At 47.5% G+C, this 16600-nt stretch overlaps 1 protein-coding gene across 1 annotated transcript in view; it reads left to right on the top strand.

Moving 5' to 3' along the window:
- The window catches only part of myo3a (myosin IIIA), a 683164-nt gene that overhangs the window by 549541 nt on the left and 117023 nt on the right, over positions 1-16600 (top strand). The window contains exon 31 of the mRNA XM_072508449.1: positions 322-466. Coding sequence (XP_072364550.1) covers positions 322-466 — 145 coding nt within the window. The remainder of the gene's footprint in view (positions 1-321; positions 467-16600) is intronic.

The raw sequence follows: 16600 nt of genomic DNA, 5'->3' as shown, positions 1-16600 counted from the left end.
CTACATTCCGCATCTTTCATTAATGGCTATTTCTTGGTGTGATACTTTAATGTACTTAGCAGTTCGGGAACTGTGGCATTTTGTAAAGTTACTTGAGTTTGTTAATATCTGTAATTATTCTTCCAAACCCTGGCACTATTTGCAATCAGTTAATTATCCAGTTCATTCTTTCATAGTGTAAGTGTTTTATATAATGGGTAAAGTTGAAATATTCACTTCAGGATGACTTGTTTTCCTTTCCAAATGATACTCTTATTTGCGTGGCATGATAGACAAGTAATTATTCTTTTAACCGATAAATGATTATGTTCTTATTATTAGATAACAAAACGTTCTGATGAATTCCTGATGGCCCAGAAGAAGCTGAATGATGTTTTTTCCTCAAAATATCAGTCAGTTAAGAGCCAGAATCCACAGCCTGAGAAAAAACAACCAACTGCGAGACCTTCATCACCGTGTCAACCAGGTTTGTCTGCTGCTGCAATTTACTACAATATTGTACACTTCATGGAAAATCAGCACCAGAAGAAGCAGTGGGTCAAGATTCTCACTGGCTAGATGGGTAATTCGAATCGGGCCTCCCAACCCCAGGTTTTAGGCAGCCAAGTGACAGGCAAATACCAAAGCAGGCTAGTTAGAAGGCTCGGTTTAGTTACCGGGACTTTGTCTCAGTTCTATTAGAAGCTGTTAGACCTTCACTTCTCACTCCCATCAGGCCCCCTCAAAAAGGCCTAATCTGAGGCCCTCCAGCTTTGTGGAGCAGCACACTCAACATGGAAATATGCTCTCACCAATTTGAAAAAAAATAACAAATACCGCAACAGGACAGCCTTTGGCCTTGCAGGGAGCTGGCCATGCCTGAAGTGTTGGCTGCTAGACTCCTGGGCTGGTTCTGGATGCCCAGCTCAGGCAGTTAAACTATCGCTACAGGAAACTGACTGGGTAATCACAATCGGCTGCCTGTCAGTGTCCTGAACACAGCTCTTAATGAGCCTTAATGACTTTCTGCACGGTGGAGGGTGGTTTATCAAGAATAGGACCAGGATGCTAGCCTGCAAGGCAGCACCAATATTTGCAGGATCGTTTTGCCTCCATTTCCAATCTCGGCAAGGCCTGGAAATTCTGCCCCAAGCATTTACTTGGCAAATCTTTGGAGAGATTGAGGAAGTACACCTTCTAATAAGATGAATATCCTAACCATGTCGCAAAGGTGCATTATTGTGCCAGTTTGTTGCTGCTGTACTATTATCACAACTGGGCGCTGTGCAGTTTTGATAGAAGACAGCTGGAAACTATGCCGTTGCAAACTAGTGAACACTTATTCACTATTCACATTATTTACAGAGATGGGCTTTAGCATGACTCCATTCTTCCTTCAGGTTCCAATCATATGTGATTTAACATCATCTGACATCATTGACGATGCACTCTGGCTTTTAGCATAATAGCTATTAACCTTTCATACCAGTGCCGACACACATGGCTTACATTGTCATGCAAATAAATAAAAGGCAGGTGCATCAACTCCCACTGTACCTTTTAAAGATTTTTTGCTTGTTTTTTCTTTCTTCTCATCTCTCTATTAAACCTAAAGATAGCACAAAATAGGTGCCGACATCAGTTAAGCAATGCCCCAAAGATTAGTATAATCAAACAGTTCTGGTGTAACTTGTATTAATGCGCTGGCACTGAGGCATTCTGAAACAGATAGTTAAAGAGTTGCTATTTTAAGCAACAAAGAACAGAGAAAATGACACTCCATATGGAGCTAATGCACATGTAAGGCAGACTTTGATTTTTAGACAATGCTGCCCTATCAACTGGAATAATTTATTGTTGCACATATGTAAAGTAAATATATATAGCCAAGTATACAATAAGCTAAATCTGGGATAAAGCACCTCATTAATGAAGTGAGCAAAATGAGCAAAAGGATAAATAAGTCTGCATCAAAGCAATCAGGAAAATCTGTAAGATTGTCTATTACAAGTGTCATCGGGCTTTCGAAGTGGCAGAAGTTGCTCTTTACAAATAAGGCATTAATCATAAGATGCCGGAGCCCAGTCTATCTTTTATCTATAATGTGGGTCACATGAAAATGCTTATAATTACCATTTTAGTCTTAACAATAGTAGTCAAAACAATGTCTTAACTCCCTCTGCGCTTTGTTCATTGAATGCAGTCTGTTGTTTCATTGCTGCCCAGATGATGATGGGGTTCTCCGTCCGTGTGCTACTCGCAGTGAGCGTTTTAACTGGCTTCCATACGCCTCCAGGCATTGCATTGCTGCAAGTGTTGTGCTTTGGGATTACTGGTCAAATGAACAACATTTCATAAGAAAACAGGCCATTAATCTAATAGATGTAGTAAAATAATAGTTAAAACTCTTTCATTCAAACCCATAACCTAATTCTGTTTTTATTGCCGTAAATGCCTGGGACAGGATAGTGCAGATTTTGACAAGAGGAAACTAGTGGCGCACACAAATAGCTGCAAATACTTGTCTCAATATTTATATCGTTCCATACGTAGCCAGAAAATCCAAGTAGTGCGATTGACGACACAACTTTGTGCATGGGTTCTGCTCCTTCTCAGCTTCGAGAAGTGAATGGTAACATTGGCCTGTGCAGCATTGTCAAACCTTCCAATGAATCACCAGGGCACTTAAAAAATGTAATTTCAATACAGAATAGAATCATCCTGCATTCAAAGTGAAATCCAATCAGTGAGAAAGCACTTCATGAGGTGGTCTCACATATACGAGTGCACTTGGGAGAGACTACTATTGACACTGTATCAAAATATCGGTCGGTTTTACCAATGGCTAAAATGATAGGTGGATGTGCCTCTCAGGCTGAACTATGCTAATATGCACATTCGGTAGTCATTCCTCAATGTTGAATTCCAAAATAATAAGTGTTGCATAAAACTGCCTTCAAATGATCTTTTAATTTTCAATGTCCTCCTGTCATCCTCTGTAAGATCACTCGCAGTGCTACCTGTCTCTGGGGACTTGACCTCCTCCTCTGAATTTTACTGGAGTATGGTTCTCCAGGTTCCAGTACCTCATCCAACTGGCTGCTTAAAAAAAAAGTCAGCCCAGGCAGGGCGTATTGGGAGACAATTTGATTGTGGCAGATATCATTGCTCCTCCATCTGTCCTTCCCCCACTCCATGTGGGGGAACATCCATACACTTACATTAACCAGCATTGCCCATTGGCTACTGATTGGCTTGAGAAACCCGTGCTGGGTGTTCCTGTCCATATCTAAGGGGTGCTGGACCAGCTTAAGCACAAACCCACTGCTGGCCCAGCTATGATTAGGCCACTGAACATATTTAAGGAAGAATATTCTTGTATTGGAGGAAGTACAGGAAATATTCACTGGATTGGTCCCTGGGATGAAAGGATTGTCCCATGTCAAAAGGCTGAGTAAATTGATCCTTTATTCTCTGGAGTTTAGAAAAAAGAGAGGTGATCTTATTGAAACAAGGGCTGGGATTCTCTGCTATACAGCGGGGCGGGCCATACTGGCGCCGAGGACTGGCGTGAACCACTCTGACGTGAATCCTCCGCACCATCAGGGGAGAGGCCGCCGCCGGCGGGGTTGGTGCTGCGCTAACCGGCGCCGAAGGACCTCCGCTGGCCGGCGCGAGTTGGCCAATGCACGGGAGCGCCAGCGTGTACTGGCATCATCCCAGCACATGTGCAGGGGAGTTCTTCTCCGCGCTGGCCATGGCGGACCGTTACAGCGGCCGGTGCGGAGGGAAAGAATGCCCCCACGCCACTTGGCCCATCATGGAGCGGAGGATCACTGGGGGGGGGGGGCACTGCCAACAGCCCCCGACCGCGCGACGTGATTCCCGGCCCCGCTGAAAAACCGGTGCCAGAGAATCTGGCAGCCGGCGGCGGGGCGGGATTCACGCCGACCCCCGGCGATTCTCCAGCTCAGCAGGGGGTCGGAGAAACCCGCCCAAGATTCTGAAGGGGCTCGAGAGGTTAGACACTGAAAGATTGTTTCCCTTGGCTGGAGAATCTGGAATAAGTGGGCAGTCTCAGGATAAAGGGGCTGATCATTTAGGACTCAGATGTGGAGAAATCTCTTCACTCAAAGGATTTTTAGTCTTTGGCATTCTCTATCACAGTCAGATTTTGATGCTTCGTGGTTGAACATATTAAAAGACTGAGGTAGACAGATTATTGCCCTCCCAGGAAATCAAGGATATGGTGAGCAGGTAGAAAAGTGGAGTTAAATTCGAAGATCACAATATGGGCCGGGATTCTCCGAGCATCCGCGCCTCAATCACGCCCGGCGCGGGAGGCGGAGAATGGAGCGTCGGACCCGCGATGCCTTTCCCCGATTCTCCGGCAACCGGAGAATTTCCGGCGGTCACATGCGCGCGGTCGACGCATCACCAGTCAGGGGCCGTTGAAAGGGGCCCCCCGCGGCGATTCTGCACCAGAAGGTGGCCGAGTTCCCGCCGGCGTCGTTCTAACATGGTTCCACAAGGCAGGAGCTTGGAGTCGTTGCTGCGGTGGTTGTCCTGGTGGGGGGCAGGACTGGCAAAATGTACGCCGGCGGGACTGGCAAAAAACAGGCGGGGCTTCGGCCCATCGCAGGCCGGAGAATTCGGGTGGCCCGGGGCCCATTGAGTTACGCCGGTCCCCACCATTCTCCGAGGCAGGCGGCGGGATACACGCCGGGGGTGATTTTTGGGGGGGCCGGAGAATTCGGCGGGGGCGGGATTCACGCCGAACCCCGGCGATTCTCCGACCAGGCGGGGGGTCGGAAAATCCCGCAGCTTATGTTTTATCGACTAGGGACTGACCTATAAAACCCCGGTATGTAGGGTTCACTTCCACGCAGCAATCTTACCAATTATAGGGAGAGTTTAGGGAGAGTTCTTAGATGTGTAATTACGAATCATTTATGATGCACACAGTGGCTAGCACTGCAGCCTCACAGCGTCAGGGACCCGGGACCAATTCCGGCCTCGGCTGATAGTTGTGTGGAGTTTGCACTTTCTCCCCGTGTCTGCCTGGGTTTCCCCCGGGTGCTCCGGTTTCCTCCCACTGTCCAAAGATGTGCAGGTTAGGTGGATTGGCCATGCTAAATCGCTCCTTAGTGTCCAAAAGGTTAGGTGGGTTACTGAGTTACGAGCATATGGTGGAGCCGTGGTTTACGTGGGGTGCTCTTTCCAAGGGCCGGTGTGCCAAATGGTCTCCTTCTGCGCAGTAAATTCTATGATTCAATGGTTTTTATATGTAAAGGGGTTACAAAATGAGCTAATGCACAAAATATCAAAGCACAAAGTGATTCTTAAATAATAATGACTCCTCTAATTTTGGCCTCCTGTGCTTTACAGCATTTACTGTTGAAACTGTGCCTTGTGCTGCTTCAGCACAAGCTCTGTCATCCCTTCCAAACATTTCTCCCTAGCTACCTCCCTCTCCTTCAGGTGCTCCTTGAAACCTACCTCTTTGTCAAGTTTTTGATCACCTCTCCTAATTATCTCCTGTGCGACAATATCAAGTCTGATAATCATTACTGTGAATCACTTTGGGATATTTGATCCTATGAAAGGTGCTACGTATCCACAAGTTATTGTTGTTGGGTAGGAGGGTAAGCCCAATGTTTCCTATGAAGAAATCTATCATCAAACCTGTCAGTGGAAAGGCTCTCCTGCCACCATCATATACAAAATACCACACTCCCCAAGGCTGCATGGAGTTAAGCAAAAATTAAATTCCTTCTGAACCATCTGTTTTCCTTTACAATCTGTGCTTTCAGTGACATTACACAAACCCTTTCGCAAATTGCAGCAGTTTAAATGAACGTTATGAAATGTCCGAAGGGGTGAGGTTCAGCATAAGGTGCAGCGAGTGTACTAAATGTTAGTTGAAGTTTTTGCTACCTTTTAAAGTAATCACAGGAACATAAAACTTTATTCTGCAACCTCTGGGAGCATACAATAATTCAAAGTCTGCCCAATGAGTAATCTGTGATGAATGAATGAAAAGAACAGAAGGTAGAACCATGGAATCATAGAAAAGTTACAGCACAGAGGCCATTTGGCCCATCATGTCCATGCCAGCCCGAGGAGAGCCAGGTTCCCTTTCTAATCCCACCTTCCCGCACCCGCCCCATAGCCCTGCAGTTTGTATCCTTTAAGGTGTAGATCCACGTACTTCTTAAAAGAGTTTAGGCTCTCGGCCTCCACCACCAAATTGGGCAGTGAATTTCAGACATCCACTGTCTTCTGCGTAAAAAAAGTTCTTCCTCATGTCCTCTCTACACCCTCTGCCACTTATCTTGAATCTATGTCCCTGGGAGGCACAGTGGCACAGTGGTTAGCACTGCTGTTTCACAGCACCAGGACCCGGGTTTAATTCCAATCTCGAGTGACTGTCTGTGTGGTGATTAAACCCCATGTCTGCATGTGTTTCCTCCGGGTGCTCCGGTTTCCTCCCACGGTCCAAAGATGTGCAGGCTTGGTGGGTTGGCCATGCTAAATTGCCCCTAAATGGGGTTATGAGGATAGGAGGTGCGAGATTGGGCTAGGAGCGTGCTCTTTCAGAGGGCCAGTGCAGACGCATTGGGCCAAATGGCCTCCTTCTGCACTGTAGAGATTCTATGATGGTTCTAGAATTCTCCACCAACGAAATTACTTTTATCCTGTCCAATCTATCTCTTGCCCTCATAATTTTGTACACCTCAATCAAGTCACCCCTCAGCCTTCTCTGTTCCAAGGGAAATAACCCCAACCGTTCCAATCTCTCCTTGTTGCGCCACTTTTCTAGCCCTGGCAGCATTCTTGTAAACCTCCTCTGCACTCTCTCCAGAGCAATTACGTCCTTCCTGTAATGTGGTGACCAGAACTGCACACAATACTCCAGTTGTGGCCCCACTAGTATTCTATATATTTCCAACATTATGGACAGGATTCTCCGTCCCGCCGCACCCATTTTCTGGCACAGCGCGCCCCCGCTGGCACTGGGATCCTCCATCCTGCCAGTCTGCCAATGGGGTTTCCCATTGAGGCCCCCCCAACGTCGTTGGGATATCCACGGACGTGATTGTGCTGCCGGCGAAATGGAGGATCACACTGACGGAGAAACCAGCCCTATATCTTCACTTCTATATTCTATACCTCTGCCAATGAAAGAGGGCATTCCATATGCCTTCTTTACAACCTTGTCTACTTGAACTGCTGCCTTTAAGAACCTGTATATTTGTATGTCAAGATCTCTCACTTCATCTACCTCTCTCAGTATATTCCTATTTATTGTGTGCTCCCTAAATGCATGACCCCACACTTATCTGTGTTAAAATCCATCTGCCACTTTACTGCTCACTCCACCAACCCATCTATCTAATTTTGGAGATTTTAGCTATCCTCTACGCTATCCACTACTCAGCCAATCTTTGTGTCAGCTACAAATTTCCCAATTGTGCCCTCCATGTTCACATGAATGAGAGCAATATTTCTGCATGAAGGTCTTCTGAGTGTGGTAAAAGTCAGAAGATCTGAGGAAGTGTTCCCAACAATGGGCACCAAGAATTTAACAAAAACAGAAAATGCTGGAAACTCACAGGTCACGCAGCACCTCTGGGAGAAACAGCGTTTTTCAGGTTGATGAGCTTTCATCAGTGGTGAAGAAAGAAATGTAATAGCTTTTGAACAAATTAAATGGAGGTGGGGGAGTGGGAGATGGCGGAAGCGGTATGGAAGAATAAAAGGAAAGGTCTGTGGTAGGGTGGATAGGAGGAGAGAGTAAATGACCAAAGATTTAATGGTACAAAAGTCAAAGGGAGTGATATTGGAAAAGGTAAAGAAACAAAACATGCCCAGAGGAAGTGTGAATGGCTGGATAGTAACTTCCAGATGCAAAGTGAAGGAATAAAGCAAAAAAAAGGAGAGCCAAACCAGCAATAAATGAGACACAGGGGACGGGATTCTGCAGGAACCGGCCGGGCGGGCAACTCCGTCGGGAAGGAGTGGCGTGAACCACTCCGGCGTGGGCCGCCTCTATGGTGCGGAGTCCTCCGCTTCTTCAGGGATTAGGCCGGCGCCTGAGTGGTTTGCGCCGCACCGCCCGGTATGGAAGGCGCTTGGCCACGCCAACCGGCGCCGAAGGGCCACCGTCGGCCGCTGCAACTTGCCGCATGCGCGGGAACACCAGCTTGTGCTGGCGTCATCCCAGCGCATGTGCAGGGGGGTTCATCTACGCGTCGGCCATCGCAGAGGTCCACAGCAGCCGATGCGGAGGAATAGAGTACCCCCACGGCACAGGCCCGCCCGTGGATCGGTCGGCCCCGATCGCGGGCCAGGCCACTGTGGGGGCACCTCCCGGGGCCAGATCCTCCTGCGCCCCCCTGAGGACACCGGAGGCCGGCCGCGGAGCCAGGACCCGCCGGTAAGTACCTGTTGTAATTTACGCTGGCGGGACCGGCTGTAAATGGGCGGCCACTCGGCCCATCGCTGGCCTGAGAATCGCCACCCCGGCGATTCTCCGCCCCTGGAGGCAGAGATTATGATCTAAGATTATTCAACTCAATTTTGAATCCAGAAGGCTGACAAATTCCCAGTCGATCAATGAGGTGCTGTTCCTTCAGCTTGCGTTGAATTTTGTTTGATCAGTGCAACAGGTCAAGCACAGAGAGGTCAGAGTGAGAGCAAAGTGGATAATTGACATGATGGGCGGCAGGAAGCTCAGAGTCATGCATGCCGATTGAATGGAAATATTGCATTTGGTCTTCCCAGTGGAGAGGTGACACACCGTAAGGCACAAATAGAGTTTACTAAATTGAAAGAATTACAGGTAACTTGGAACGAATGTTTGACGCCTTGGCTAGTGAGAAGGAAGGAGGTAAAAGGGCAGGTCTTTCATCTCCTGGCCTTGCCTGGAAAGTTGTTGTGGGAAAAGGAGGGACTGTTGGGATGACAGAGGAGTGGATTGGAGTGCTGTGGTGGGGATGGTTTATTTGATATGCTGAAAGGAGGGAGCAGAGGAAAATATGTTTGGTGTAGCATCATGCTGGAGGGAGCAGAAATGCCAGAGGGTGAACCTTTGAATAGGAAGGATGGGGGGAGGGGGGTGCGGGGGAAGAGAGGTGGGGGGGAGGTGCAAGGTCAGGGCAAGGAAAGGAAGAATGAGAACAGAAATATGTGAAATAGATCAGACACATAGAAACATAGAAAGTAGGAGCAGGAGGAGGCCATTCGGTTCTTCAAGCCCGCTCCGTCATTCATTACGATCATGACTGATCATCCAACTCAAGAGCCTAATCCCGCTTTCCCCCATATCCTTTTATCCCCTTTTTCCCCAAGAATGATATCTAACTGCTTCTTGAAAACCTATATTTTGGCCTCAACAACTTTCTGTGGTAACAAATTTCACAGGCTCACCACTCTCTGGGTGAAGAAATTTCTCCTCATCTCAGTCGTAAATGGTCTACCCCAAATCGGCAGCACGGTAGCACAGTGGTTGGCACTGTTGCTTCACAGCTCCAGGGTCCCAGGTTCGATTCCCGGCTTGGGTCACTGGCTGTGCGGAGTCTGCACGTTCTCCCCGGCTGCGTGGGTTTCCTCCGGGTGCTCCGGTTTCCTCCCACAGTCCAAAGATGTGCAAGTTAGGCAGATTGGTCATGATAAATTTCCCTTAGTGTCAAAAAAAAGGTTAGGTGGGGTTACGGGGATAGGGTGGAGCTGTGGACTTAAGTAGGGTGCTCTTTCCAAGGGCTGGTGCAGACCCGATGGGCCCAATGGCCTCCTTCTGCACTGTAAATTCTATGAAATCCTCAGACTGTGATCCCTGGTTCTGGACACCCCCGCCATCGGGAATATTCTCCTTGTATCTACCCAATCTAGTCCAGTTAGAATTTTATAAGTTTGTCTGAGACCCCCCCACCCCCACCCCCGATTCTTCGAAACTCCAAGGAATTCAATCCTAACCGACTCAATTTCTCCTTATATGTCAGTCCCGCCATCCCAGGAATCAGTCTGGTAAACCTTCGCTGCACTCCTTCTATAGCAAGAACATCCTTCCTCAGATAAGGAGACCAAAACTGCACATAATATTCCAGGTGTGGACTCACCAAGGCCCTGTATAATTACAGGAAGATATCCCTGCTCCTGTACTCAAATCCTTTTGCCGTGAAGGCCAGCTTTACCACCTGCTGTACCTGCATGGTTACCTTCAGCGGCTGGTGTACGAGGACACCCAAGTCTCATTGTACTTTCCCCCCTCCTAATTTATGGCCATTCCGATACCAAAGTGGATAAGCTTGTATTATTCAAATTATCCTGCATCTGCCATTCATCTGCCCACTCACTCAAGTTGTCCAAATCACACTGAAGGATCTCTACATCCTCCTCACAGCTCACGCTCTCACCTTGGTGTCATCTGCAAATTTGGACATTTTTTTTCCTCATCTAAATCATAAATATGTATTGTAAATAGCTGAGATCCCAGCACTGATCCCTGTGGTATCCCACTAGCCACTGCCTGCCAATTTGAAAAGACACGTTAATTCCTATTGTTTGTTTCCTGTCTGCCAACCAGTTTTCTATCCATCTCAATACACTATTCCTAATACCATCCTAATCTCTTATGCGGAACCTTGTCAAAGCCTTCTGTAAGTCTAAATAGACTCCACTGACTCCACCTCATCAACTTTACTGGTTACATCCTTGAAGAATTCCAGTAGATTTGCCAAGCATCATTTCCCCTTCATAAATCCATGCTGACTCTGTCCGATCCTGCCACTGTTTTCTAAATGCTCTGCAGAGGAGGGAAGTCTGTAAAGCATGCTAGGAGGAATCCTCGGTTGGGGATTTGCTTTTGTATTTGCACCAAGAAAGAGTCGTAGCTAGAGAACAAATATGAGGAAATTTGCCCACTCACCTTTAACTACTGCTGAACAGACTAAAATATTATGAATGTCGTATCTGCTCATTAGCAAGCATCAATTTAGGTTGGTGTAGGCCAAAATTTGACACTGGGCTCCAATAATGTAAGTCAAATTACTGCTCTATCACAAAATAATGTCGCCATTCGAGTGCAGGTAACTAAAGTTGATATGATGATGTAACATTTGTAATAGGGAAAGGAGAGATATGCCACTGCTCTCTCACATGTTGTCATAAAGAGACTGCAAACAATTTCTCAGCATGATTGTGGTCATTTAAATTATAAAAAAGACTGCATCAAGAAGTCCAGGCATCTTACTCTTCCTATTGACGTTCAGCTCCAGAACAAAACCTCCAAACAGATGGGGTTGTGCAGCTTAATTTTGGCTTCCGCAGGTGATCGTTTTAACGCAACTGCACTATCTTTCTGGCAGGAGCACTAAAGTTACACTTGCCAACACTAGAATAAACCATATTTAAAGGGACATGGTAGTCCTTTGATTAAAGTGCTTGGTAAATGTTTTTGTTTCATTTGTTTGAAACTTGCGCATGAACATGAATTGCATCAAAAAGCACTGGCACAGAGGGGAAATAACATAATTCTTATGGCTGTTTTCTCTGAAGAAATGAGGTCCGGAATTCTCTGGCTGTTGGGATTCCCTGTTCCTACTGGAAGCGCACCCCTGCCCATGGGTTTCCCAGCGTGGGGTAGCTTCAATAGGAAATCTCATTGACAAGTGACGGGAGTAGAGAATCCCGCCGCCAGCGACCGACATGCTGCCGAGAAGGAAAAACATGGGGAAGAGGAGAATACAGCCTGTGATGTATATTTTTTGTCAAGAAGACAATGGGCTCGATTTAGTGCTGACCACTGGAGTGGGCTCAGTGGCAAACAAGTCTGCACAATCAGAAAACTGACCCCCGGCAGCCATTTAGCCCAGTTAGCTGGACAGCTGGTTCATGATGCAGAGCGTGGCCAGCAATGCAGGTTCAATTCCCGTACCGGCTGAGGTTATTCAAGAAGGCCCCGCCTTCTCAACTTGCCCCTCCCTGAGCTGTGGTAACCCGTCCAGTTTGCAAATAACGAGTGCCTGAGTATGAATGTATGTCTCTTCTAGCAAACATAAATGAGCCACATTAAGGGCTTGACTGATTATCTTAAATTGGGATTGTTCAGCAAGTGCTGCCAATTGTAAAATCACACCTAACAGCAGATGTTTTGTTTTGGACTTTGCAAGTCGAGGCTGGGTGAGTACGGTGTGTACTGTGCCTATTATGAACAACCCAAGGAACACGTTGTTGGATTTAGTCAGCCAATTGCTGGGACATACAACCTACCAGATATCACATCGACACCGAAATTCATATATGAATTTGTTCAATTGTGTGGTTGACAGAATAACTTTCTGGACTGACAGAAACATCCAGCTGGTGTAAAATGCCATTCTCATAGCCATTGCATCATAGCAGCACAAAACAGCTGACATAACCTGTGATTTCCAAGAGCCGGATGCTACTGTCAATCCAAATAGATGTTTTATCCACCACACAATTGAGCAACGTTGTGTATGAATTTCAATGCTGGTACAATGCTAAATATGTAGGCTGTACATCCCATTGATTGGCTGCTCAAATCAAACATTGGTCCAAAACTTACATGGAGTGGCACTTCACTGTTGTATTGATACTCCGCTCCTTTTTACGGGACCTGCGCATTTCTCACCTGATCTTCAACCTGGGCATGGTGTGAAATGGGTAGTGCAGCAATGGGTGAAGGGTTAAGGTGGCTGGTGGGGATGTCAGAGGTGTGAGGGTAGTCTGGGAAATTGGGAGGTAGGCGGGGGATTGAGGGGGGGCTGTCAAGGGGTGGGGGATAATCAGGGACACGGGGGATAGTTGGGAAGGGAATCAATACCATAATTACCCAAGAGTTCCAAGTGGTTTTAACCCGTCCACTTTTTCCTCAGGTAACACTTCTGCGAAGAGAGTCAGAACCATCTGAAGTCTCTATTCAAATCAGAGTTTGGATGGTTCCTGGGTGCGGGATAATTGCCCATCTGAAGTTTAAACTTCCTGGGCAACTACATTGCCGTCCTTGTAAGGGGACTTCCAAGCGGTCCCCCTGTGTATCGTCTGGGGTACTTCTGGGATATAAACCCCAAGGGAATGAAAGCTCTGGACCATCATGTTCCTTTGCTCAGTAGACAGAGTACAGACCCTACTCAAACAGCCCTTGCTTGCAAAACCCCAAATAACACATGTACTGTTAATGTGATTCTGTGATTAGGCAGCACTTACTGAACAATCCTGAGTGTGTTAATAGTTACCCGAACAAACAAGTTAAGATAATTGGTTGATCTCAGAACGTGGCTCATTAATGCTTGCAAGAAGCAACATAGATTCATATGCAAGGAACCATTCTCTGTAAAAAAAAAAAGGAATATGTTCAAACCTTCTGACTTTTTTGAATTAGCCAGGTGTTTGGAGAGCCTATTGTGGCCCGTTACTTTCTCATGGCAAGTCCTTAGCCAATAAGAGTCAACTTGCCAACCAAACAGCAGCCTTTTCTCCTGTAGTATAAATTGATGTGATCATTTGAAATGTGGGCTTGAATTCTTCGGCTGACGGTACGATTCACTGGTCCACCCCCGCCCGTGATTTACCCGGCAGCATGGGGTGACTTTAATGGGAAATCCCACCGACTAGCGGCAGGAGTTGTGAATCCCGCCACCAGCGAATGGCGCGCAAAACGTCTCCATCCTCGCTAGCAGTGGTAGCGGGGCGAAGCTGCAAAGGAGAATCCTGGCCATGATATTCTTGCATTTGTCCTGCTGAGTGCAAGATGAAAAGCTTTGACAACATTTCTCTCTTTTCAGAAATGCTATACATTCCGTTTCCTTTCCACAGTACAGAAAAAAGCAATAAACGTGTTGTCATGATCCTATTGGAGACCAATAATATGAAAGAACAAAATTTCCCAATGGGAAATCTGATGAATTTCACTTTTTAAAACCTTTACTGTAACAATCAAATCCAAAATCAACATATGTTAAACAGGAATTAACAGGCAAATTGTAGTTGATTATAAACTATAGATTACACATTAGATGGCAGATGAGATTGAGATAAAGCTTCTGAATTTTCTCAGCAGTCCACTCAGCATGGGTGTCATTCATCTCAGTCCCAAAGCCCTTCAGCACTCTTTCACACAAAGAATTCCACATCCTCTTCTTCCAAGATTGGCAATACCTTCAGCCAACAGCAGCGCAAAACCAACCCGGGTTCCATGGACATGGTCTTCACCAAAGGTCTGCAGAACCTCTTCAATTCTGCTTGCTGTGGTCTTGGTAGTGAGGATTTCACCAACACTTCCCAGAGTTTGGGTTTACCATCTCAAAATTGCAGTCTTAGTTTCCCAGAAGGATTCGAGACCTGGCCGCTAGGGCCTTCCCCCTGTAGGTCATCCCCCCCTCCCTCCCCCAACAGCATCCAAAACGGTATACTTGTTTTGAGGGGGAACGGCCGAAGTTCATCTAGCTCCAGCTCCAGTTCCCTAACACGGTCTCTGGGGAGCTGCAGGTGGGTGTACTTCAGGTGGAGTCAGCAGGGACACCGGTGGTATTCCTCACCATCCACATCCTACGGGAGGAGCATGCAACTGCCCTAGCCTCCATCCCTTTTGATCTGAATTCACAAAAATATTTAAAGGGGAAAAAATGAATATTTTGCTTCAGTATTCACTAGAGAGAGGAACCTTGTTGCTCATGAGAACAGTGTGAACCAGGTTAATAGACTCAAACAGATTGATATTAAGAAGGAGGATATGCTGGAAATTTTGAAAAGCATCAGGATAGATAAGTCCCCTGGGCCTGACGTAATATACCTAAGGTTACTACGGGAAGCGAGGGAGGAGATTGCTGTGCCGTTGGCGATGATCTTTGCGTCCTCACTCTCCACTGGAGTAGCACCGGATGATTGGAGGGAGGCAAATGTTGTTCCCCTGTTTAAGAACGGGAATAGGGAAATCTCTGGGAATTACAGACCCATCAGTCTTACGTCTGTGGTGAGCAAAATATTGGAAAGGATTCTGAGAGATAGGATTTAATGATTATTTAGAAAAAGATAGTTTGATTAAAGATAGTCAGCATAGCTTTGTGGGGGGCAGGTCATGCCTCACAAGCCTCATTGAATTCTTTGAGGATGTGATGAGACACATTGATGAAGGACGGGCAGTGGATGTGGTGTATATGGATTTCAGTAAGGCATTTGATAAGGTTCCCCATGGTAGGCTCATTCAAAAAGTTAGGGGCATCTGGATACAGAATTGGGTGGCCAAAAGAAGACAGCGAGTGGTAGTGGATGGAAAGTATTCCGCCTGGAGGTCGGTGTCCCGCAAGGATCTGTTCTGGGACCTCTGCTCTTTCGGATTTTTATAAATACTTGGATGAGGAAGTGGAAGGGTGGGTTAGTAAGTTTGCCGGTGACACAAAGGTTGGAGGAGTTGTAGATAGTGTTGAGGGTTATTGCAGGTTACAACAGGACATTGACAGGATGCAGAGCTGGGCTGAGAAGTGGCAGATGGGGTTCAACCTTGATAAATGTGAAGTGATTAATTTTCTGAGGTTGAATTTGAATGCTGAATACAAGGTTAAAGGCAGGATTCTTGGAAGTGTGGAGGAACAAAGGGATCTTGGGGTCCACGTACATAGATCCCTCAAAGTTGCCACCCAGGTTGATAGGGTGTTAAGAAGGCGTATGGTGTGCTGGCTTTCATTAACAGGGGGATTGAGTTTAAGAGCCGCGAGGTTTTGCTGCAACTTTATAAAACCCTAGTTAGACCACACTTGGAATATTGTGTCCAGTTCTTGTCGCCTCATTATAGGAAGGATGTGGATGCTTTGGAGAGGGTACAGAGGAGATTTACCAAGATGCTGCCTGGACTGGAGGGCATGTCTACTGAAGAAACGTTGAGGGAGCTAGGGCTTTTCTCACTGGAGCGAAGAAGGCAGAGAGGTGACTTGATAGAGGTGTACAAGGTGATGAGAGGCATGGATAGAGTGGATTGCCAGAGACTTTTCCCCAGGGTGGAAATGGTTGTCATGAGGGGACATAATTTTAAGGTGTTTGGAGGAAGGTATCGGGGAGATGTCAGAGATAGGGGGTGTCATTCTCCGACCCGCATGGCCGTTGGCCGCCCCCGCCGGTTGCCGAAGTCTCCGGCACCAGATATTCGGCGGGGGCGGGAATCGGGCCGTGCCGGTTGGCGGGCCCCCCCGCTGGATTCTCCGGCCCGGATGGGCCGAAGTCCCGCCGATAAATTGCCTGTCCCGCCGGCGTGGATTAAACCACCTTTTGAACGGCGGGACAAGGCAACGTGGGCGGGCTCCGGGGTCCTGGGGGGGGCGCGGGGCGATCTGGCCCCGGGGGGTGCCCCCACGGTGGCCTGGCCCGCGTTCGGGGCCCACCGATCCGCGGGCGGGCCTGTGCCGTGGGGGCACTCTTTCCCTTCTGCCTCCGCCACGGTCTCCACCATGGCGGAGGCGGAAGAGACTCCCTCCACTGCGCATGCGCGGAAAACTGTCAGCGGCCGCTGTCACTCCCGCGCATGCGCCGCCCCGAGATGTCATTTCCGCGCCAGCTGGCGGGGCAACAAAGGCCGTTTCTGCCAGCTGGCGGGGCGGAAATT

Source organism: Scyliorhinus torazame, chromosome 6, assembly GCF_047496885.1.
Source record: "Scyliorhinus torazame isolate Kashiwa2021f chromosome 6, sScyTor2.1, whole genome shotgun sequence".
NCBI lineage: Eukaryota > Metazoa > Chordata > Chondrichthyes > Carcharhiniformes > Scyliorhinidae > Scyliorhinus > Scyliorhinus torazame.
This window is presented reverse-complemented; position numbering and strand designations above follow the sequence as displayed.